A 24,744-nucleotide genomic window follows, 5' to 3' on the forward strand; every position below is an offset into this window, starting at 1 on the left:
CGTGAGCGACCACAGAGGAAGTGGAACCAAACTCATGTCGACTACGTCTTTTATACACAAAACCAGGTTTGACTCTTTCCACAATTGTCGGAGAATCAGAAAAGTTAGACAGAAGAGATAAAGATGCAAATGGCAACTCAACATGAGATGGAAAGAAATATTGATTTTCAAAGAAAACCACATTCCTAGAAACCCGTATATGATGAGCATGAGGATCATAATTCTAGAAACCTGTATATGATGAGCATGAGGATCATAACAAACATAACCCTTTTGGTGTATAGCATAATCAAGAAAAACACACTTAACAGATTGAGCAGTAAGTTTATGTCGCTCATGAGGAGGGAGATGTACAAAACAAACACAATCAAATGTCCGAAGATCAAAATATGAAGGAGAATGGCCAAACAACTTAAAGAAAGGAGAAACATGATGTAACGTAGGAGAGTGTAAACGATTGATCAAATAAACCAAAGTAGAAATCGCTTCACACCAAAAACGAGGAGGAACAAATGATTCAAGTAAAAGGGTTCTTACCCCATCAACAAGGTGATGATTTTTCCTCTCAGCAACACCATTTTATTGCGGTGTTGAAGGACAAGAACGCTGAGAGGTGATCCCTTAACAAAGTTTACATTTGTACTTTACCAGTGTTAGAATGGGAGATGTAGACAAAGTTCTTTGAAAGTCCTCCGTCTGCTCATTCTACCAAGTGGGCGCTTACTATTCGAGATAATAATCCTTTCCCTTGGAGAAGTATTTGGAAGGCCAAGGGGCCTCTGAAAGCAGCTTCCATTGTTTGGACAGCTTTCCTAGGGAAGATTCCCACCATAGATGACTTAAGGAAATGCCTGATTATTGTCACGGATTGGTATTATATGTGCAAAAGGAGCAGAGAGACTGTTGATTACCTACTTCTACACTTTGTAATTGCTAGGACCCTATGGAATGAATTATTTGATAGATTGAGATTAGCATGGGTGATGACATAAGCTTTGAAGATCGAGAGTGATCAATGGAAGAGCTTAGGAAATTGTTTTTCAATACTTTACTTCATTGTTCAGTTGTAATTGATTTCAATGGAATGAGTTTCCATAAATTTCTTGTATCGCTGAACTAGCACGCTAAGGCGACGCTCTTGTATATGTCCCATATACCTGGGCTTTTGCCTATTCTTTGATCAATAAAATTTTGTTTACCGATAAAAAAAACATGGGTAATGCCTAGAAAGGTGGTTGATTTTCTAGCAATATGGAGGCGCTTGCATGACAATTCAAAATTGCAGCAGTATGAAAGAGGGCTCCTATTTGTCTATCATGGTGTCTCTGGATGTGAAGGAATGATAAAAGTTCAAATATCACAAGCAGGCCATGAACGAGATTATAGTTTTCTTATTTTATTCTTTTATTCAAATGGTCAATTGTGATAGATTTTCTTGTAGTGGTTGTCAATCATACTTAGATGTCTCTCTTGTATACATCCGGTGTATATGAGCTATGCTTATTTGTAACACCCTTTCCCGTAGGTCAGGAATGTTACGTACATTCATAACATAACGCCCAATAAAGAGATTCGATCGTATAAAAATATCTCATCTATTGGATCATAAAACTCATCTAGCATGACAGCCTCTCATAACATAAAAGCTGAAACATAAAAGAAATGATATAAGCTAGTTCTATGTGATACTAACATTGCTTTAATGTCTAAATCATACACTAAGTCCCTAGAAATTTATTCTACTCCTGGCACTCCTATTCTGTATTAATGAATTCATCATCTGGGAATTAAAACATAAAACAGAGAAACAAATAAATGAGTCGAAGACTCATTAATAGCACATCACACTGTAAACTTAGATTAGTTTAACATTAGGCTAAATTTTGAAAACTTACATACATCATCACACATACACATAACAAATAGATCATTCATTAGTAACATAAGTGGAATCAAACATAGTCATGGCAATACATGTAACGTGGATGCATGAATGACTGACGCCATGCATTTCCTATCATTCGTACATAACTTATTCATCGTGTCTTTCACTCACTTAGTGGCCATCATAACATGTGGGCATTGGTCCAATTGTCGTTGACCGTGTATAACATAGGGTAAACCCCGCTTGGGTACATGTTATCACATAACATATAGTGAACCACGTTTGAGTCCGTGGCATATAACATATCATAACATGTAGTGAAACACGCTTGAGTCCGTGTTATCACATAGCATATGGTGAACCACGCTTGAGTTTGTGGCATTGCATATCATAACCTGTGGTGAAACACGCTTGGGTCCATGTCACCTCAAAACATCATATCTTTCATGTGGTGGACCCCGCTTGAGTTCGTGGCTTGCACATCCACCCATAACATAAGGTCAATCTTAAAGTTTGCTTGTCATTCATGTGTTTTCTTACTAACTTTCATAATGCATGAGAACATGTTTGACTTCATGAATTTACATGGCATGACATACTTTGGTGCATAGCTTAACATTAAACATGGCATCTGTGTGATTTTCATAACATATCATCCATTCTAACATCAATCCATATCAGCAAAGCATACATAGTCTCATTCACGAGCATATCATCGTAATTCATAGAGGTTCATGACAAGGGGCTAACCTTGAATTGACCCGTAGCGTATTGTAGGTAAACATCACATTTTTCATGCATAAACTGAATATTTACAGCACACATAAAGGTATGATCATACTACTTACCTCTTAGAGCTACTTCTAAAATCTTACTTCACAGTTCGTTACCTAGAAAGGCGTGTCGTAGCATTCTAATTAATTGAATACATATCATGAACTTTAATCTAACAAACTATTCAGCTATATACTGAATTCAATAATTACTAATATCGTATCATAACTAAGAGGACGATTTGGGAATTAATACTAAACATGCATGGCTTTTCAGAAAGGCTGGGACAAAAAGGAAACGTTCCTCAGGATTTAACAAAGTGTTTCACTTGGCCCAAAGACTAAAGGCCCAGAGGCCCATTATTAATCTAAAGAGATAGTATAATCTGGCAAAGAAACAGAGGCTCGGGAGGGAGAAGCCGTGCGATACTCACCCTAGAGAGAGGAGAACCAACTGCAATGGTGGGTTTGGGAGTTACGGCGGTGCAACTGGAGGCTCTATTAAGGACCTCGGTCAAGTCCCTAAATACTATGATCTCCACGCCAAGGCTCTCCTTGTGATGACCAAATCTCCGTTCCTCTCTTGCTTGATTCTCGATCAATGGTGGCCAAGATGACCACTTTGGTAAGGTGAGGTTATGTGTTTAGGCTAGGATTGATGTATGGAATGGTGGGAAAAGGTGATGAAGTGTATGGGCTACAATGGTGTAAGAGGTGCACGGCACTAGTGAGGAACTAGGGTTGGTGCCACTTGGGAATTAGGTTTAGGGTTTGAAAGATGGTGATGGAATTAGGGTTTGGTGTTGGGCGGCTAGGGTTGGACGAGTTGGGTTGTTGAGTGATTTTAGGAAAGTTTCCTAAAATCTTGGAACTCAATTGGGAAGTGTATATGGCTGGCTATGGAAGATAAGATGGTCAACTATGATTCCTAAAATGTAGGAACACTAGTATGGAAAGTGGAATGGGCGGCTAGGGCAAATCCAAATAAGGCAAGTGATTGCCGAAATTTGAATTGGAATTAGCAAGGATAATGTGTTTCAGCTAGGGCAAAAAGATGAAGCAAAACAATTATGGAAAGTTGACAAACACTATGGTTGATCGACTTCTAGGGTTCAATGGATTGGAAGAGCAATTGGATGAAGAACACCAAGAACACAAAGATGAACACTCAAGAACAAAAACAAAAATACTTAAGAACTTGAATAAACAAAGATAACAATTCAACAATTGATTCATGGATTGTACAAGTGTTGAATAAACCTCATATATTGATCAAATGATAAAAACAATGATAACACAACTTGGATTCACAAATTGCACCAAGTTGCAAGAACAAGATAAATGAATCACACCTATACAAAGAATTGCAAGGCGTGATCCTCTCTTTGGGATTCACGAATTTCACCCAAAAAGCCCAAGTGCAATGGTACCGGTTTGTGATCTCTCAAACAATAATCCTCCCTCTAGGGTATTTGCCAAATGATTCTCAAGCAAGTGAATGATGTCCTATTTATAAGCAATACAAGTTGGAAACCCTCAATAGGTCCCTTGAAAATAAATAATTAAAATAAATAAATAAAACAAAATGATAGTGGCATGAACCAAGCTTGGCTGTGGCATGCATGGGCCCATGGTGGTCTTCGGGCTGATCCATGGCTAGGTGGTGCAGCATGGCTTGCTGATGGTGAGCCATGTGTGTGCGCTGCATGGCCCAGGCTGGTGGCCTGGGCGCTGGCTCTGCATGGCCCAAGCTGGTGGCTTGGGCGTTGAGGCTGCAAGGCATGGGCTGGATGGCATGCCACTGGCCTTGCCTGCAAGGCACGGGCTGGAGCCGTGCATTGGATGGCATGCCACTAATCTCGCTGATGTGCTGTAGGTGGGTTGGGGTGTGCTGCTGAGTGGCATGGCCCAGGCTGGAGGCCTGGGCGCTGGCAGTGCTACGCTGCGTGTGGGCGTGCGCGGGCGCATGGGGGCTGTGCGGCACATGGGCATGGGCATGGCCTTGGGGCACCTAGGTGCGTGCAGGGCCACGCATGTCTGCGCGCATGCACAGGCACCCACTGGCCTGCATGCTGGGTGCCCCGTGTGTGCCATCTCGTGGGCCAAGGCATGCATGCATGCTGGGCGCCCCGTGTGTGTCACTACACGAGCCAAGGCATACTTGTGGGCTAGCCAAGAGGCATGTCCCCATCATGACTAGGGCATGTGCGGCATCTCTAGAGGCAACTCGACGTGGGGGTCTAACAGGCTTCCTTTGAACATGGTGGTGCGAGAGAGAGAGAGAGAGAGTTGTAAAATCGAGAAATCAATGGGAAGAGACGGGGATTCCGACGGGGCTCACCGGAAATAGCATGTGGTGGAGGGAGGTGCCTGGTCGGCGATTTCTAGGCAGTCTGGGTGGTGCTTCGACGTCCTCTGCAGTGGTTGATGATGGGGGAATGAAATTTACAGGCCAAAAAGTCACTGCTGATAGAGAGAGAGGGAAAACAACTGGGGGGGTGGGGGGAAGAAGAGGACTTACCGTCGATGTGCTCTATGGTGGTTTCCGGCGAGGTGGCTGCTTGGTTGCTGATAGGAAGGCTATGGTGGTGCTGTGAAGGCTGGTTTGCTGTAAGTGGCAAAATTTGACTTCACTGGTTTTTGGCCGCAGGATGTCGTGGGTTTTGTGAAGAGAATATTGTGAGGGAAAAAGAGAGGATTTATGGGAGGGTTTTGTCGCTAGAATTGGTTACCAAATAGGAAACTATTCAAACTTAGGAAAACAAACAGAGGGATATACAGGTGTAGACAGTGGAAGAAACCCAATCAAATACAGTCACTTTCTCAAAACAGATAATAAAAATAATAATAATATTATTATTATAATTATAAAGATAATAAGTCTAAGACCTAATTTAGGACCCGCATGTTACATTATTGCTTTCATCAATAAATCCTTCATACTGATAAAAAAGATAAAATAAAATGTTTACTTCAAACACTCCCCTCGTAGATAGGGTCTGAACAAATTTGTATTTGCCATTTTGGCCCACCATGCATGAATACAATTTGTTGAAACTCCCATGAGCTTCCCTATTAAAGGTTACTCTGCATTGAATAGACCCATGCATAAATTGATAAAGAGTCACCACATAAGCATCCTTGATGCAAGCATTTTGCATAAATCCGGCAAGGAACTGTGTGGTGACTGCAAGGTTTAGGACGAAAATTAGTACATAGGCCTTGCATATATGTTTTCTGTTACACATCTATTTGCTTTACGTTTCTTGAGCAATAAAACTTTATTGTACAGGATAAAGTCTATATACATCCAGTGCACTAGGGTTGTTCCATTTTGCACTTTAATACAATTGTTTTACTTATAAAAAAACTGTGCAGGCTAAAGGCTACCGTGTCGGACCAGTATATGATGATGTTTTGGCAATGGCTTGGTTTTTTCTTGAGCTGATTGTCAAGTCAATGGCATTGGAGAAGAGTCGTCTGTTCTATCATAGTCTTTCCACTGGTACATTTAAATTCCAGGAAACTTATTCATGCCATCCCCTATGATTCCTATTTCCAATAAGGATGTTTCTGCATTGGGATTTACTTGAGTATATATATTAAGAAAAAATTGCTGGTCGTAGAAATTATATTCAAACTGGGGAACCATTGGTATGAAAAATTCTACTCTGCAATGACTATGAAAGTTTATGTGAAGAAATGGACTTTGGAGTGATACCAAGATCACACACTTGAAATCCATATGTTGTTGAGGTATCTTAGATCATGGAGCAATAGTTTTATAACCCAAACTTCATTTCATATATGCTGCCCGTCAATCTCATATTCTCAATCCTTCTATCAATTGAACTTTCTCCTGCCTAATGTATTGGAATGGGTAGGTCGTGCTTTCACTTTCATTAGTTGAAATCTACTTACCTGCTTGTGTAATATTAGCTAAAGTTGCGTCAAATGTTTGTTTTGCTCTATCAGAACAGCTCTGCTAGTAGATTAATTTATAAGATTGCTTTTAGAAATGGATGGCTTCACTAAGAATCTCTTTCACTTGTAAGAATAAGGTAGAGAGTATGGCTGTTGGTTCAAAATTTACCAGGTGAAGATTGGATCATAGTAAAGCCATGGGTGAAGATTGGATCATAGTAAAGCTTTATATTACTGTTTTCATACTGAGTAATTCTTAGTTAGTTCTGGAGTTCGGCACATGATACTCCCATCCCATCATAGGGTGCCATGTCAATTAAAATGGGTACTTATGTAAGCAATTTTAATTACATTGCATGTTGTGATAGGATGAAAATACCATGTTCTCCATACTCCAGGAGTACCTAATAATTTTTCCTTGTGTGGTTGCCCACCTTGACGTATAGCCTGGCTTTCCATGCGACTCTTTGGATGTGTATTTATTCTTTAACTAGGAATTGTAATTTATTGGTTGATGGAATTGTGCTTTTATATCCATATATTTGAATTTACGCTAGTAGATATAAGAAGTTTATCATGTACCGATAGGATTATGGGTTATTATGTGATGGGGATATGTTACACAGGTGCGGGGTTTTACCGGGTAGAAGACTTATTGCATTTGCAGAGTCTCTGGGTTTTTTTTGTCATAAAAAAAATGGGTTGTTCCCTGACGTTAATGGTTTTTAACTCGTTATATGGTAGTCTTCTATCACGCGTACTTTGAGTTCATTGATTTCCATATTAAGTTTCAGTTGAACATGAAAAAGTTTTAAATGATTCTTCTATCATGCCAACAAGCATATTCTTTGTTGTTTTTTAACTATTTTCCATGTCCAAAGTAGCAATGTGTCCAATAAGGAACCTATAAGAAATCCCATGGGACATGGGATTGGAGAAACTAGTTCCATCTATCCTGGTCTAGTTGTTCCAAGGAGCCAAATATTAGAAATGGTCTTTTATGTTTCAGCTGCTGGCGAAATTATGAATGTTGTAGCATGGACCCGTTCTCTTTAGTTTCGACTTCAAGTGATTGTATGTAACTGCTGATACCATGTTGTGTTTCTCATAACAATTTATAACCTTTTGGTCTTCTTGAAGTGACATTGTATGTATCTGGTGTTGTGATATATAGCTACCTTCTTCCAAAATTATTTATTGAAGGTTCACATCATTCTATGTTGGTGCTGTTGAATTTTAGTCACATGAGAATCAGCTTATAATCATGACTTATTTTTGAATGATTTATTTTGTGATTGAAATTTTCCTTTGCTACAGATGAAGATATCCCGCCAATGCAATTGAAAGAAGGTGTTTTCAGATGTATCATGCAGTTGTATGATTGCCTTCTTACAGAAGTGCATGAGCGTTGTAAAAAGGGTTTGAGCCTAGCAAAACGTTTAAATAGCAGTTTGGCCTTCTTTTGTTATGATCTTTTGTCCATCATTGAGCCTCGCCAAGTGTTTGAATTGGTATGCTTTCTGCTTAATTTTAATGTTAAATCTGTGTAGTTGATGATATATTTTTGTAAGGACTCTACTGTCTGTTTGAAGCTTATATAGGCTGAGTGTTGAATCTGCTCTCTTACTTTTTGAGAACCCTTTTTTGTTGATAGACATAATGTTACTTTTCTTAAGCAACCAAATTTTTATTAAAATTTGAAAAGGGTGCTACCCAAGTACACCAGAAGTATACACAAGATACACTTAAGTAGAGAAATAATAAGAGCTAGAAAAACCTTAAACTATAAATAGTAAAACAATTATAGGCAGGCATCACTGTAAAGAGTTGTGAGAAAAAGGCCTTTAGTTATCTGTGAGGTTGCAACTTGCGTGGGCTTGGGATAAGCTATAAAGGGTTTTGAAGGCTTTTAGCTAACCGTCATGGTGCAACTTATTGGTTGAAGTGTGGGCTTCGAATAAGTGAACTTAGGCATTCTGGGTTTGGTTTGCACAAGGAGTTCTCATGTATCATCTGTTACACTGTTTTGACAGGTGGAGTTGTATAAATAGTTCTTTGAAAGAAGCAAAAGATTATCATAAGTTTCGTCATTCTTCTTCGACCTGCAACAACAGTTTACAGCAATAAATATGCCACTTCTTTGAATAATCTTTTTTTTTTTGATCAGTAAAAAGTAATTTTCATTAATATGAATGAAAATAGGCAAGGCCTATGTACACAGGGAGTATACAATGAATCTATAGTGTGTATGTTCCCTAAAGCACTTGTCTATGCAAAAAAAAAAAAAAAAAGGTCTCGGGAGTGCTTTATTCTGTCAAATACTTTCCCAAGTGAAAGGCATAGTACAAGGGGGGAATAGGGCACAATATAATTTCAAACCACCCCTCTATTAGGAAGGGTGCAACAAAGCTTATCTTAACCACCTTGTCTCAACCGGATGGAGTATAACATATTTAAAAATGTGGCTGAATTGCCAAATTGGTTCTTTAGAGTATTTTGTTTTAATATGAAAAAAGATTATTTTTTAAATGCTGGGGACATGCCTTTGTTTCTTTCTACTTGTATGTTTATTTATTATTATTTTTTCTATGAGCTACAAGGATGTGGTAAATACTAACAATAACACCTACATTTAGAAAAACCATGACGACCTTTAAGTAGACAAAAGAAATGGACTTATCCAATAAGATAAAGAAGCCTACCTAAATTATATGGTAATGCGAAATGGGATTTGTAAAGCTGTACTCAAGTAATGGCTCTTTAGGCCCCAAAGTAGTAGTCTTTGTTTTGTTGTTGTAGCCGTTTTTCTAGTTTCTGTATCCTCTTTACATTTTATATTCCATATTCTGCAGGTATCATTGTACCTGGACAAGTTTTCTGGGGTGTGTCAATCAGTACTCCATGATTGCAAGCTTACATTTTTGCAAATTATATGTGATCATGACCTTTTTGTGGAAATGCCTGGGAGAGACCCTTCAGATAGGTAATTATCAATGTGGCACCTCTTGTTTGGTGCTTCATCACATATATTTATAACAATGGAAACCCCTTGGGGTTGGCTCAAGTGGTAAAGTTCTTGGGCTTAGGTGTATGCTCCCCCTAGGTCTAAAGTTCAAATCCCCTTGGATGCAAACAATCTCTAGGGGCTATCGGACTGGGAGATTTTCCCCTTGAATTAACCGAGGTCCACTTGCGGAAAACTCCTTGCCGAGGGCTTGTGCACCCCCAGGATTAGTCGGGACGCTGTTCCGGACACCTGGTGCCAATAAAAAAAAAAAAATTATAACAGCGGAACTCCAAATGAATTTAATATCTTCAAGTAGCAAAAACTTCTGTTTGTGGAACTTGTTTATTTGATATAGCTTTATCTGGTATACGATTTTCTGTTCCAATTGCTCAAATTTCTCTCTAATAAGGCCATTGTATTATAGGGGGACTAATTTTAATGACTTCTATGCTTCTTTCTTTGCTAGTAGGCTGTAATTAGGTACATTTCTCTTGTATACTACTTGTGTACTTGGGCTTTGCTTAATTATGAGGATTAATAAATTTTTCTTACTTATCAAAAAAAAAAAAAAAAACTTCTCTCTAATAATATAGTACTTTGATATTGTTATTGCTGATATGCTACATAGTTGGCTGATCTGTCACTTGTTCGACCGCTAAACTAGAACACAGGGAGATATGGTAACACTCTATATGGATTAAGCTCCAACGTTTAACTAGCTTGAGGTTTTCACATTAAAGCAGGGACATTGTTTTATTGTTTATGCTCATTGTTTGATATGTGTTTTTATTTTGTTAATCATATTATTCAGAAAGGGAAATTATCACATTGTTGCACAGATGTTTTCCTTTTCCGGAGGTCAAATGCAGATATTATGTGCTGAAAAATAATTGTATATATGCTTCCTGTCATATCTGAGTATCCAACGATGAAGCACTTTATTCTTACACATGCAAGATAAAGTCAACACCTTCCTAAATTATCCGTTCTTTTTCATTTTTGTATCAAAGATTATCGTGAAAAAATGCACAATATTTGCAGAAAATGAACACTTTGGGAGATCACAAAAAGGGTCATGGAATTAAAAAAATAGGATGGTGGGAGTATGGCATTATTGTTTGTGCTGAAACAAGAAAATTAAAACTATTATGATCAGTTTTATTGATGATTACAGTGTTTAGGTGGAGATGCTTGGGACCTCGTACTGGTTTCAGGTGAGAGTGGTGGACCTCGTACTTCTTTCAGGGTTCGCCAAGTCTGCTTTGGAATGCAAGCTCAAAGCTCGAAAAAGGTTTGGAATGAAGAGGTGCTTGGCCATGTGGGGGAAAAAGGCAAAAAAAAAAAAACAGCTCCTGGATTAGTTGACTACCTTTGATGCCATAGAAGGGGAAAGGACATAAGATGATGAAAGAAGCAAGAAAGGGTTTAGCTAGTAGTGAGTTGGAAAGGTTTATCCCATTGGAGAAGGTCTCTTAGAGACAAATCGTGGGTGTTCTGGTTGAGGGAGGACAATAGGTGGACCAAGTGTTTTCACCAGGTGGCTAATTCAATTAGGAGGAACAACTCTAGACTCCTTCAACGTAAATGCCATCGAGCTATCCAATCATCAACAGATTAGTGACCCTGTCTTACAATTTTACAAGAGATTGTACATTGAACAGTATAGTTGGAGACCTACGATGGATGGCCTATTTTTTTATTCATTGAAATTGAGGAGGTCAATTGGTTGGAAAGGCCATTTAAAGAGGATGAGGTTTAGGGGGTACTAAAAGATTGAATGGAGCTAAGGCCCTGTGACCAGATGGCTACAACATGGCCTTCTGCCAAGCTTGCTAGGATGCGATGAAGGAAGATGCAAAGTTTTTCCATGATTTTCTTGCTAAGGGAAAATTGTTAAAAGCCTCAATGCAACATTCATAGCCCTCATTCTGAAGAAAACATGGGTTGTTGACATTAAAGATTACAAACCTTTTTTGATCAGTAACTTATGGTTACAAACCTATAAGCCTTGTGAGTGGAGTCTACAGAATCTTGGCTAAAGTCCTTGCTAATAGAGTGAAGGTGGTGTTGGGAAAGCTCATTTCCATATGTAAAAGAACTTTCATAAGGGAAGGAAAATATTAGATTGTTCTAATTGCCAATGAGTGTCTAGACTCAATAATTAGAACAAGGGAGCAGGTGTTCTCCGCATCTTGGAGCTAGAAAATGTGTATGATCATATGATTGGGGGGTTTTTCCTATATCTTTTGCGGATGTGTTGTTTTGGATAGAAGTGGAGTAGTTTGATAGTTCACTACATATCCACAATGCGCTTCTCAATCATGGGAAATGGATCTCCCATGGGATTTTTTGATCCCGAGATAAGGAGATCCATTGTTGCCTTCTTGTTGTTTTTTTTCCTAATCAGTTGCCTTTGTTGTTTGTTATTATTGTGGAAGCCCTTAGAAAATGATTTCGACATTAGTGAGTGTGAATATTTTATGAGGCTTCTCAGTGGGGACTCAGAATGCAAGTGGACTTTTTATGGGACAGTAAGGAGAGGAGCTGACATTCTATCTAATGAATTGGGTTGTGCTCCCTAACCTCATAGGATAGTTTGAGTATTAGGAAGTTGATTACATTCAACCAAGCCAGCCCTCTTGGGGAAATGGTTACGGTGATTTGCCAATGAAAGAGAATAGAATTTATGGGGTTGGAGTATGGAAAAATATTAGAAAGAAATGGTTGGGGAGAGATTTCACAACGTACTAGATATGCAGTGAGCCAATTGATGATTTTTTATAGGTAATTAAATTGATAAGAACGAATAGGCATAGCCCAAGTACACAGGATCCGATGCTTCCTTAGATTGTCAAGGTTGAGATCTTACTAAAGAGGCTGTGAGGCTGTTTAGGGAAAAAAAAAGCTGCTATTAGTGGCGGCTTACTCTTCCTAATACTTCAAGGGATATGCTCTCCTTGAGTATGAGGACCTCATAGAATGAACGTACTGTAAAATTCCCCTTCTTGGACAGTTTCCAGAATCTTCTCCATACCTTCAGCTCTTAATCCAGTAGAGTACAATAAATTGAAGAATTTTGTGAGGGCACCAACCTTCCAGTCACGAGCCGCTCTGAGAAAACTGATGTTCCACTGTGGAGAGCTACTGAAGACTTCCAGTAAATTAGATACTGAAGCCTCCTACTAGTGCAATCCTATATACTGTTGGGAAAGCTTCCATGAGTTCCCATCTTGCACTATAAATCATGTCAAAATTTGATCCTAGAACCATCACACTAGAGGTGGGCCAATTGATCCAAGATGAAGTTCTGGCATGATGTGTGGTGTGGATGTTGGCTTCTTAAAGGAGTCTTTTAATTATCTATATTGCATTGATCAGTCTAAGGATCATTGTTGGCACATAACTTACAGCTTTTAAATGGATTTCCTCAAATGCAATGTAGATTATCGAGGGGCATTGGATTGCGCGATTTATGTCTTTAACTCATTCTATGCTTGTTTGTATTTTGCTTCTTTAAGATAGAATGGGGAAGACAAAATATGCTTGACCATATAGAGAAATGTGTTCAAGTCATGGCATTCTACAATGCATTGATCTGTCATGATAATAATAGCTTTCCATGAATGTCTGTATGGACGATGAAGGCCTCCCAAGAGCAACTATGTATGTGTGGGTGACTGCAGTAGGAAAGATCCCTAGCTTGGAAAACTTGTGAAAGAGATGTCGTGGGGTTGTGAAGTGTTGCATGTGTAAGTTTTTTTGATCGGTAAACAAAAAATTTATTGATCAAAAGAGTAGGCAATAGCCCAAGTATACGGGACATATACAAGAGCAACGCCTAGGTGTGCTACTTTAGTGATACAAGGAAATCATGGAAGGTCATGCCATGAAAATCGATTACAATCAACCAATGGAGTAAAGTATTGAAAAATAAGCTCATCCATTGACCGCTCTTGATCTTCAAAACTTCCATCATTCCTCTCCCTCCAAATGCACCACCATGGGCATATTGATACCATCTTCCATATGGATGCAATTGGAGAGTTTCCCCGAATGCCGCTCCAAGAAGCTAGGAGGTCACTTACTCTTCTCGGCATCACCCAAGCTAATCCCAAACGAGCAAAAACTTCATTTCACACATGACAATCTCACAATAAAGCAATAGATGGTCAATAGACTCTTTGCTCTTCTTGCACATACAACACCAATCCGTGACTATGATTCTACGTTTCCGTAAGTTATCTAGGGTGAGGATCTTCCCTAATGAAGCTGTCCATACAAAAAAGCTGCCTTGAGAGGCGCTTTTGTCTTCCAAATGCTCTTCCATGGACATGTATTTGTGTTGTGTGTGGTCATGGTGTGATAGAAGGATCGGACTGTGAATATCCCTTTGTTAGAAGGACACCAAAATGACTTGTTTTCACCTCCCCCGACAATCGGGTGGAGTACACATGGTCAAAAAACACCGAAAAATCTTCAATTTCCCAATCTTGTGCATCTCATAAGAATTTAACATTCAATCAGGGAAGACCTTTGGAGATTATTAATAGATTAGCAATCGAGGCTTCTTTCATTCTTGCTAAGACATATACTTGTGGATAGACTTCCTTGAGTCCCCCATCGCCGCACCATACATCATGCCAAAATTTGACCTTCAGTCTGTTGCCCACATTAAAGCGCATATTTGCTGCATGTGTCCCAACCTCTTCTTATATGCTTCCATTGCTCAATACCACAAGGCCCACTCACCTCATTAGAACACCACCCTCCCCATGTTGCATGTGTAAGTGGGATTGGGAAACTGTAAATAATCTCTTACTGCATCATGAGATAACTAGCTGTATGTGGTAAGCAGTTTTTCTCACTTTGGACTAAACTAGATGATGCCTAGGCGGGTCATGAGTGGCAGATTTATTAGCATGTTGGAGAGGAAGATTTGAGAGTAATCAAAACAGGCTCCTTTGAGAGTGACCTGATCTGTTTATTTTGGTGAATGTTGCAAGGAAGAAATGATTTGAATTTTGAAGACGGTACAAGGACAGTTGACAATTTCAATGTTTTTTTTTTTATTACACTTATATATTTGATGGCTGCCCAGTTATGTTTCTCTAGCTTTACCTTCTAGAATTCTCTTGATCTTCTACTTTCTCTAGTTAGGTGTATCTGATATATACTTGTTGACTTGGATAGTGTTTCTTCGTTCACTAATACAAATTCTCTTAGAAAAAAAATTAGAGACGATGTATAACACTTATGTTATGTGGTATATGGTGTTTTGTTGACTTAAATGCATGTTTATGTTGTAGGAACTACCTTTCATCTGTCTTGATACAGGAGCTATTCCTTACTTGGGATCATGAGGATTTATCTCTGCGGGCGAAGGTAAGTGTTAGTTCAGATTATTTGCTATGACTTTGAAATAATACTCTCTTCTTTCTTTTAAGGGGGTAGATGTATGCTTTTTTTTGTTTTCACAAGCATAGTCATGAATGTTAATGGTATTTAGCTACATACTACATGCGATTGTATATATATGCACTGCATCATTATCAGTCTGTTGTAACACTTGCTTTCCCTTTTGTGTAGGCAGCTAGAATCATAGTAGTCCTCCTGTGCAAGCATGAGTTTGATGCTCGATATCAAAAACCTGAAGATAAACTATATATTGCCCAGCTATATCTTCCACTTGTTGGACAGGTGCATACTTTTAGATAGCTTTGTAGAGTAGTTTATTTTTCTTTCTCTTGGGCCTCTGCATATAAAAAAAATTTAAGCTTAGCATTACCTCAAGTTTTGAAGGTAATTTTTCTCAGTAATAAATTTTTATTGATAAGGTCAAAATGCACAACTCAAGCACACAGAGTATACAAGAGATACCTCTGTCTAGAAGGTGAAAAAGATACTAAAGATTCATGCAGCTAGAGTCCTTTAGAATCTATAGATACAATCCAAAAGAAAAGTGTTCATAAAATTGTTCTTAAGCTCCTAAATCGTCCACTCACAGTTCAGAAATGTTCTACTATTTCTATCATTCCAATTACACCAAATGGGATAAATTGGGACCATCTTCCATATTGCTGTAATTTGCAAGCTGCCACCTAGTCTTCTGCAAGAATAAAAAAGTTCCACAATTCATTTAGCACTGCCCAAGTCAATCCGACTTGCTTGAAGAAGTTACTCTACAGAAAAATGAAGTATCGTCTGCATAATAAATATGAGATATGTTGACTTTGTGCATAGGAGTAGAGATTGCACAATGAACTAGAAGCATCCCAATAGAGTTTTCTTCTATTTGAGTTAGGCACTCCATGAAATAACTGTGCTTCTCTTGCCTTCTTTTAACCACATACCCCTTGGATTTGCCTCCATCACACATCCTCTAATAATGTAGTCTGCTCCAAGTTCAGTTTACCTTGGTTTTTTCTCATCTTCTCTTCAGCACTTAAATCTCTTAACGCCATCTACACTATCAATAACTTACAATTCTTCCCCTGTACTTGATGTTCTACATTGCCAAAATTTTGTTGGTTCTTTAGATCCCTTTTTAACTGCTTAACTTTTCAGGCCAAAATGTAACTTGGTGGACAATGGAAGTGATAAGTCGACAACCACTGTCTAACCTTTTTCAACAAAACCTTCGGTTTTTATTTTTATTTTTATGACGGGACAACCCCACGGCAGAGCCCTTAGGACTCACCCATGGAACTTAAACCCCTGGGGAGACTAGCACAACAACCCACTGCTATGGCCTCCCACTTAAATCGCAGTTTGATCCCAGGGGAACTGAACCTGTGACATGGGGCACATGCACACAAGTTCACACTTACCACTTGGGCTACCCACGGGTGGGTACCTTTAGTTTTTAACCACATATTTTCAAACTTGAAATATCTTCTACCACCATGAATGTGATCGCTGTCCAACAAAATGGGAAAAATGATCCGAGCAAAGGTAGGGACCATAGGGTAGATTCTACACCAGGGAGGAGAGTCCTGATTGTTAGACCATTTAAACGTTTTGCCAACTAATGGAATATCCAAGTGCCCTTGCTCAAAAATAAATTCAGAACTCCTCATACTTGAGCATAAAGGCTCGTCTCCCAATCTTTGACTCGGGAACCCATAATGTTAAATTCAACACTAATAACATACCGTATGTCCCACCAACCACTCCGACCAGCCAATTCCTCCCATAGTAGTAAAAATGTTAGTGACGACTTTCATTCGGCATTTGCCTCCCACTTAAATCGCAGTTTGATCCCAGGGGAACTGAACCTGTGACATGGGGCACATGCACACAAGTTCACACTTACCACTTGGGCTACCCACGGGTGGGTACCTTTAGTTTTTAAGCACATATTTTCAAACTTGAAATATCTTCTACCACCATGAATGTGATCGCTGTCCAACAAAATGGGAAAAATGATCTGAGCAAAGGTAGGGACCATAGGGTAGATTCTACACCAGGGAGGAGAGTCCTCATTGTTAGACCATTTAAACGTTTTGCCAACTAATGGAATATCCAAGTGCCCTTGCTCAAAAATAAATTCAGAACTCCTCATACTTGAGCATAAAGGCTCGTCTCCCAATCTTTGACTCGGGAACCCATAATGTTAAATTCAACACTAATAACATACCGTATGTCCCACCAACCACTCCGACCAGCCAATTCCTCCCATAGTAGTAATATTTTATAATCATAGTTTGGCCTATATGCTCCCACAAATGCCGAATGAAAGTCGTCACTAACATTTTTAAAAGACCAAGCAATTGTATACTCCCTCACATACTCCTCCACACTCTCTACTACCCTTCAATCCCAAATTAGCAAAACCCCTCTTGAAGCCCTTCTTGAGGCCAAGTAGCTCCACTCCATTGTACACATCCCCACAAACTTCTAACGCATCTTCTCATAATGACTTCCATCTTAGTCTCATTTAAGCAAATAATATCTACCTTCAATCCACGCTATAGGTTTTTTAAATTCTGAGCTGCTTGTCAGCATTATTCATCCCCAAATATTCAAAGGCAAATGGCCTCTCAGCTCTCATGCCCCTACACAAATGAATTCAACACTGCACAATAAATCCACAAACGGTCCAAGTTTCACCACTACACTTGCAGACTACATCAATCCACTGAAATAAAATTACTATAAATGAAATTATCTGCTGTTAAACTCTTGCATAAAGCTGATTTCCATAGCCAAGAAAAAAAACAGCTTCCAAGGGATCAGATCAAACGATCAGCTCCATTGCTCATTGGAGCCTTACAACATAATAAATAAAATATAGAACCACCAAACCCCAACTCCAAATCATGGAGAGATTGTACAAACCAACATTCCATGGAAAGATAAGAGTATGCGAAAGTATCTGTCCTCTCCAATCAGAATGGAAATTAAGAAACAACTCTTTGACAGCATTGTCCTCACGCCGTACATCATGCCAAATAATAATCTTTCACACCATCCAAAGGCTTGGGCAAACATTGGAATGGTCCAAAAGTACATATACCTATAATCAAGCACACACCTAACCATCCCATAACTTCCCAAACCTACCTTTCCACCTAAAGAGCACATCTATCACCTTCTTGGGTATGACTCATTGAGATCTACACACGGTGATGACAAAGGGCCTCAGATCCCATGCCACTACACAATTGAATTCACCACTGCAGTTGTAGACTATGTCAATCCACTAAAATAAAATTACCATAAATGAAATTATCTGCTGTTAAACACTTGGATGAAGCTGGTTTTCACAGCGAAAAAAAAAACAGCTTCCTTGGGAACTTTGCAACACCAAATTACCTAACCATCCCATACTTTTGAAACCAACCTTTCTACCCAAAAAGCACATCCATCACCTTCTTGGGAATCACCCATTGAAATCTACGCTGTGGAGACAAATGGCCTTGGCTCCCATGGCACTACACAAATGGATTGACCACTGCGTAAGAAATCAACAAATGGTTGTAGGTTCATCCCTACGCTTGTACACTGAACCCCTACGCTTGTACACTATGTCAATCCTGTAAAATAAAGCTGATTTGCGCAGCCAGGAAAAAAAAAAAAAAAAAAAAAACAGCTTCCTTGGGAACTTTTTTTTGAGTAAAAAAATTCATTAATACGAAAGTAAGCATAGACTATAATTCGCTAATGGAAGGCCCATGTCACATGGTCTTTACTCTAAAAGGACTAGTCAATTATACAATTGGAGCCCCATTGGAATATTATAAAGAACTGAAACTTCTCATTCCCAAGCAATGTGAGATCCCGTACACCACCTACTCTTACCACTTATCAGAATGGGATATCACAATTTGCCCCCTTATATTCCCGATGTCCTCGTTGGGCCAGTTCGTTGTAGGTGGCAAGACTCAAGTCCCACATTTTTGGTTGGGATAGGCTTTGATACCATTTGTATTGCCCTAATGGAAGATCCAAGCCGCATGGCCTATACTCCAAAAGGACTAGTCAATGATACAATTGGAGCCCCATTGGAATATTATAAAGAGCAAGAACTTCTCATTCCCAAGCAATGTGAGATTTCATACACCACCTACTCTTATCACTTATCAGAATGGGGTATCGCATAGCCCAAGTACACAGTAAGTATACTAGAGAATGCACCTAATTAGGCACTGGAAAAAGATACAAGTCATACAAACTGAGCCAATCCAAATCAATAGCTACAGCCCACATAGATAAAGTCTTGAAAACGAAACTTCTAATATCTTCAAAAGAGTGCTCCTAATCCTTGAAATTTTGGTCATTCCTTTCCCCCTCCAAATGCACCACAGGAGACAAATGGGTGCCATCCTCTACACTGATGCAATCTGTGGGATACCCTTAAGACTCTCCAACTCACCATAAGATTAACTACCTTCCCAGGCATAACCCATAGCAATCCCACTTTGCTAAAGAAGTCATTTCAAATGGCTCTAGCAATCTCACAATGGAGAAGCATGTGATCCACTGTTTCACCTCTGTTTTTGCACATGAAGTACCAATCAGTAATAATAATCCTGCATTTCCATAGGTTGTCCATGGTCAAAATCTTCCCAAAGGAAGCAGTCCAGACAAAAAAAGGCAGCCATACGAGACGCCTTTGACATCCAAATGCTCTTCCAAGCAAAGTGATTGTTATCCTGAGTAGTGAAAACCTCATAGAATGAGGGTACAGAAAATTTTTCTTTCAAGAAATTCCTTAAATAAAGACCTAAAATTATTGAATCCAGAAAACTGAACTTGGAAGAAAACGAAAAGCAGTTAAGTATCCCTTTGATCTTTCGGGGAATCACATTTGAAGTTGCAACTCTTTTTTTTGCAGGGTTTTAGGGTACTTGAACCATTTAACAGCACCAGCAAGCTTAAAATAACCTTCCTGACGTGAAAGAAATATTAGCTGTAAAGAGAAACTCTTAAAGCTTATGAAACCCTTCAAATTAATGGAAATATTTATATATATCCATATTCTAATACAATCTTATGCGTGCACCAGACAAGTATGCTAGGTCTTAAGCTATGGAATAATACCCTCTACTACCTGCTAGTAGACAGTTCGAATCATGTAAAGTAGGTGTGGCAATTCTTGTCGTGTCATTCGGATTCGTGTCGGGCCATTTGGGTTTGATCAATAAATAATTGATGGAAAATAATTAGTCCACAGAGATTCACAAAAAACTACCGCACAAAGTGATGTGGCACGATGTGGTACTTTAAATTATAAAGATTCCTTTATTGTAAAGCAAATATGATGTACCAAATTATGCCGCATCACTTTGTGAGGTAGTTTTTGTGAATCTCTTTGTAGACGTAGTAGTTCTTATAATTAAGATTGACAACAAAATATAAGTTTTTTATTTGAAACTTTATAATGTCAAATTGCATTATGTAATTTTTTTTTCTTTGACTTATCAAACATGACCTTGGATCTTTTATCATTTCCTATGTGAGAGATTGGAAATGATCTTTTATCGTTTATCTTTTTCTCTGAATTGAGTACTGTTTGTTTCACCTTACTAAATGTGAGAAGTTATGTAAGAAAGTAAAAAAGAACAGTCATTTTCAATAAACTTTTATAAATTTAACTGTGAAAGAATGACAAAGAAAGGGATATCACGTGCGAAAAGATGCTTCAAGATAGTGAAACTGATTTTCTTTTCAAAATGCAAAGTGTCTAACTTCGCATTCCTATCCGTCCTACGTTCATCTATATATATATAAATAATATAAGAGATTATTTTAAAAATATTTACATATAATCAGTCATATGTGTTGACCCATGAACCCGCCGCTTCAACCTGGATCTAACCCGATTAATGCAGTATCATATTTGGGTTGACTTGGATTGACCCAAACCCTATTATGCACAACCCTAACCCTATTATTTTGTGTTGTGTTTGTATCTTGTTCATGGGTCGTACCAAATATTGTTAGCCCTAATGGAAAGTCGATGAAGCATATTTTTTCTGTTCTTTTTCGCTGTGGGGAGGGGGAGTCACCAAATACAAGTGATATAATTTGCCCCAACAATTCATATTGATATCGTTAAATTTTATAGGGTGATTGAGGTGGTTCTGTTACATTATATCATTCATGTTATCAACTTTCAATTATGATTCTTCCTGTTCAATTTTCTTAATTATTGATTGTATTCTCTGTGCAGATCCTAGATGAAATGCCCGTCTTTTACAACCTAAATTCTGTGGAAAAGCGTGAAGTTTTGATTGTTATTTTGCAAATTGTACGGAATCTTGATGATGCATCACTTGTCAAAGCATGGCAGCAAAGCATTGCTCGGACTAGATTATTTTTTAAACTCATGGAGGAATGCTTAAATCTTTTTGAGGTTGCATTTTGATTGCTAGTTCACTTCCTTTTGGATCATGTGATTTCAGTTTCTTTGTTCAGTTAATTTTACTTGTTTAGGCTACTGCATAGCTAAGTTGATAATATATATTATATATTTGTTCTATGACTTTGGTGTTGAATTCAACAGTACGGATGTTGACTGTTTGAATAATGGCAGAACCATTATAGTTCCATCAAAATGTAGTGGTAGACTACCTACTAACATTTGAGTGCTCACCTGTGTATAATTGGGTCTTGACCCATGTTTGGATACTTTTCCAATGTAAATAAGCTGTTTTGAGGAGTTAAACGGTAGATAGTCTTTCATCTAGTTTAGTTAATTTCGGGTGTCCATAAAGGCCACACATAGCACTCTTTCAAGACTGGATATTTTGACTTCCTTATTGGTAAATGCCCCTCCCTGTGGTCAGTGCTATTGGAAATCATCTACTTTGTTGTGTCTCATCCATAATACAAGAACAGAATATTTCTAAGGATTTCTTTTCCTTATTTCTACAGTTGGATATTAGATATTCTGCTTTTATTGAATTGCTAATAAAATTATTATTTTTTTATTCTTGTGTTCTTTTACAGCATAGAAAACCTGCTGACAGCATGCTTATGGGCTGTAGTTCTCGCAGCCCTGTTGGGGATGGACCTGCTTCCCCCAAGTACTCAGATAGACTTTCTCCTACAGTTAACAACTATCTGTCTGAGGCATCAAGACAAGAAGTCAGAGTGAGTTGATATTTGTGTCACTTAAATTTCTGAAAATCAATCTTTTTAGCGTTTGATCTTTTGTTATCCACTCCACGGTTGTGGTGTTGACTCTTTTCATTTAATATTACCTTCATGCATTAGTAGTTTTATTTTTTATTTTTCAAATTCTTGGTTAAATGTACCTCTTATTCACTGTATCCTCATATGCCTGAAACCTATCTAACGCAGCCTCAGGGAACACCTGACAATGGTTATTTATGGCAGAGAGTGAACTCCCAATTAAGCTCCCCTAGCCAGCCATATTCGTTGAGAGAAGCTCTTGCTCAGGCACAGTCTTCTAGGATTGGAGCTTCTGCACAAGCACTTAGAGAATCTTTGCACCCGATGTTGAGACAAAAATTGGTACTGTTTTGCATTGGAAAGCCAATTGTTTGTTTGATTTCTGCAACTACTTTAGGAAATTACAATACTTTGTTTATATTTTTTGTAGTTGTTTTAGGTCACTGATAATTTCGTGTTCTCTTCAGGAACTTTGGGAAGAAAACTTGAGTGCTTCTGTCAGTCATCAGGTTTTGGAAATTACAGAGAAATTTTCCACAATGGCAGCATCCCATAGCATCTCTACTGACTATGGAAAGCTTGATTGCATTACAGCTATATTCATGAGCTTTTTCTCCCGAAATCAACCTCTGGCTTTCTGGAAAACTTTGTTTCCTGTCTTTAACATTGTGTTTGATCTGCATGGCGTAACTCTAATGGCGAGGGAGAATGATCGCTTCTTAAAGCAAATAACTTTCCATTTACTTCGACTTGCAGTTTTTCGAAATGAAAGCATTAGAAAAAGGGCTGTTGTTGGACTTCAGATACTTGTGAAGGTATGCTCATTAAAGTTCATATATTGCTTCTTGCATTCTTAACCTAAGTTATTTTCTCTTTTCTTTGCAGAGTTCTTTTTATTACATCATGCAGACAGCAAGATTAAGGGTCATGCTGATTATCACTTTATCAGAGCTTATGTCTGATGTGCAAGTGACTCAGATGAAGTCTGATGGAACGCTAGAAGAGAGTGGTGAAGCACGGCGTCTTAGAAAATCTTTGGAAGAAATGGCAGATGAATCTAAAAGCTCCAACCTATTGAGGGACTGTGGACTACCGGAGGGTGCTCTTGCAACAATTCCAGAAAGATCAGCAGAGAACAAGTGGTCCTGGTCAGAGGTGAAATATCTCTCTGACAGTCTTCTTCTGGCCCTGGATGCTAGCTTGGAGCATGCACTTTTGGTAAGTTTTCGGCAATATTTACATTGGGTTTGAACTTGAGAGATAGTGAGAATAATAAAGATTTCTCCTGAAATCAACCTCCCCATTCTGTACTCCACTCTTTCTCTGCCACCTCAAAATGTGTCGTGCATGGTATATGGAAATAGTAAAAGATCTATTTGAAAAGCTGACTTGATTCTCCCCGTCCCAGTTGGCATATGAATGGTATATTAATGATGAAAAGTGACACATAGATTTCGGGAATAGGGTTCAGGGAAGGTAGAGTTTTTTGCACTGCTAACTCAATATCAACCCAATAAATTTTAGCGAAGTTTTTCGAGTGCATACCCGCCTTTAAAAGCTAAATTTCTTAATTTTTAAGCATAAAAGCTACAACTAAAAGAGAAAACAATTGATGCCATGGGCTTCCAGGCTTCTTCGTTTGGTTGTGATTCATATCTACCATGGTCCATGGAGTGTGTAAGTTTTCATATTCCTCATAAATGGGGTTGAATATGTCCAATTCCAAATGTTGTCATTACTTCTTTGCTTTGTTATCATGAACAAAGGCAGTTTTGCCTATTCCTATGATCAATAAAACCTTATTTACCAATAAAAAAAAAAAAGAAACAAAGGCAGTTTAGCTAACAAATAGGACTGTCTGCAATTTTTTTTTCCTCACAGGGGTCTGTTATGAGCATGGATAGATATGCTGCTGCAGAGAGTTTCTACAAACTTGCAATGGCTTTTGCGCCAGTTCCAGATCTTCACATTATGTGGTTGCTGCATTTATGTGATGCACATCAGGAAATGCAGTCTTGGGCTGAAGCTGCCCAGTGTGCTGTGGCTGTTGCTGGTGTTGTAATGCAGGTAACATGCTATTATTGGTGCTTGTAAGTCAACCTTCTGTAGCAACATTTTCATGCTTAAAATTGGAATGCAGTGTTTGTGAATTCAGAAGCTTCCACTGTGTTCCCACTTTTTGGTACCTTGGTATATAAAGAAAAAATAATCAATACTTGCAGTCTAATGGAAGGACTTAATATATTCCACACCTCTGCTGTTTGCTTTAAACAACGTAAGTTGAATGAACTACTAAATGACCCACCTTGGTTGTAATATGGTGAACTGAACGTGTTTATGCTTTGCCATATGGGTGATTTAGGTGGTTGGTCAGGATGTCCATTGGTTTTCACGTTAGCTAATTTCGTAGATTAAGTGGTTTTTATGGGAATGGAACTAGAAACTTGGTTTTACAGGGAAACTTTCAATGAAAATATCCAAATTCAGTTACAGTTTTCTGCTCTGGAAAACAGTTC

The 24,744-nt window shown here is 38.5% G+C and overlaps 1 protein-coding gene across 3 annotated transcripts in view; it reads left to right on the forward strand.

Annotated features, from left to right (window-relative positions):
* Positions 1 to 24,744, forward strand: part of LOC109011251 (guanine nucleotide exchange factor SPIKE 1) — a 57,019-nt gene that overhangs the window by 30,483 nt on the left and 1,792 nt on the right. For 2 of the 3 annotated variants that reach the window (XM_018992366.2, XM_035687928.1), the window contains exons 18-28: positions 6,037 to 6,163; positions 7,900 to 8,093; positions 9,435 to 9,565; positions 14,896 to 14,971; positions 15,176 to 15,286; positions 21,264 to 21,446; positions 22,043 to 22,186; positions 22,397 to 22,570; positions 22,696 to 23,043; positions 23,114 to 23,446; positions 24,110 to 24,295. In XM_018992366.2, the coding sequence (XP_018847911.2) occupies positions 6,037 to 6,163; positions 7,900 to 8,093; positions 9,435 to 9,565; positions 14,896 to 14,971; positions 15,176 to 15,286; positions 21,264 to 21,446; positions 22,043 to 22,186; positions 22,397 to 22,570; positions 22,696 to 23,043; positions 23,114 to 23,446; positions 24,110 to 24,295 (2,007 nt within the window). The remainder of the gene's footprint in view (positions 1 to 6,036; positions 6,164 to 7,899; positions 8,094 to 9,434; positions 9,566 to 14,895; positions 14,972 to 15,175; positions 15,287 to 21,263; positions 21,447 to 22,042; positions 22,187 to 22,396; positions 22,571 to 22,695; positions 23,044 to 23,113; positions 23,447 to 24,109; positions 24,296 to 24,744) is intronic. The other variant, XM_018992367.2, reaches the window with a different exon arrangement.

This window comes from Juglans regia, chromosome 2 (assembly GCF_001411555.2).
Source record: "Juglans regia cultivar Chandler chromosome 2, Walnut 2.0, whole genome shotgun sequence".
Classification (NCBI taxonomy): Eukaryota; Viridiplantae; Streptophyta; class Magnoliopsida; order Fagales; family Juglandaceae; genus Juglans; species Juglans regia.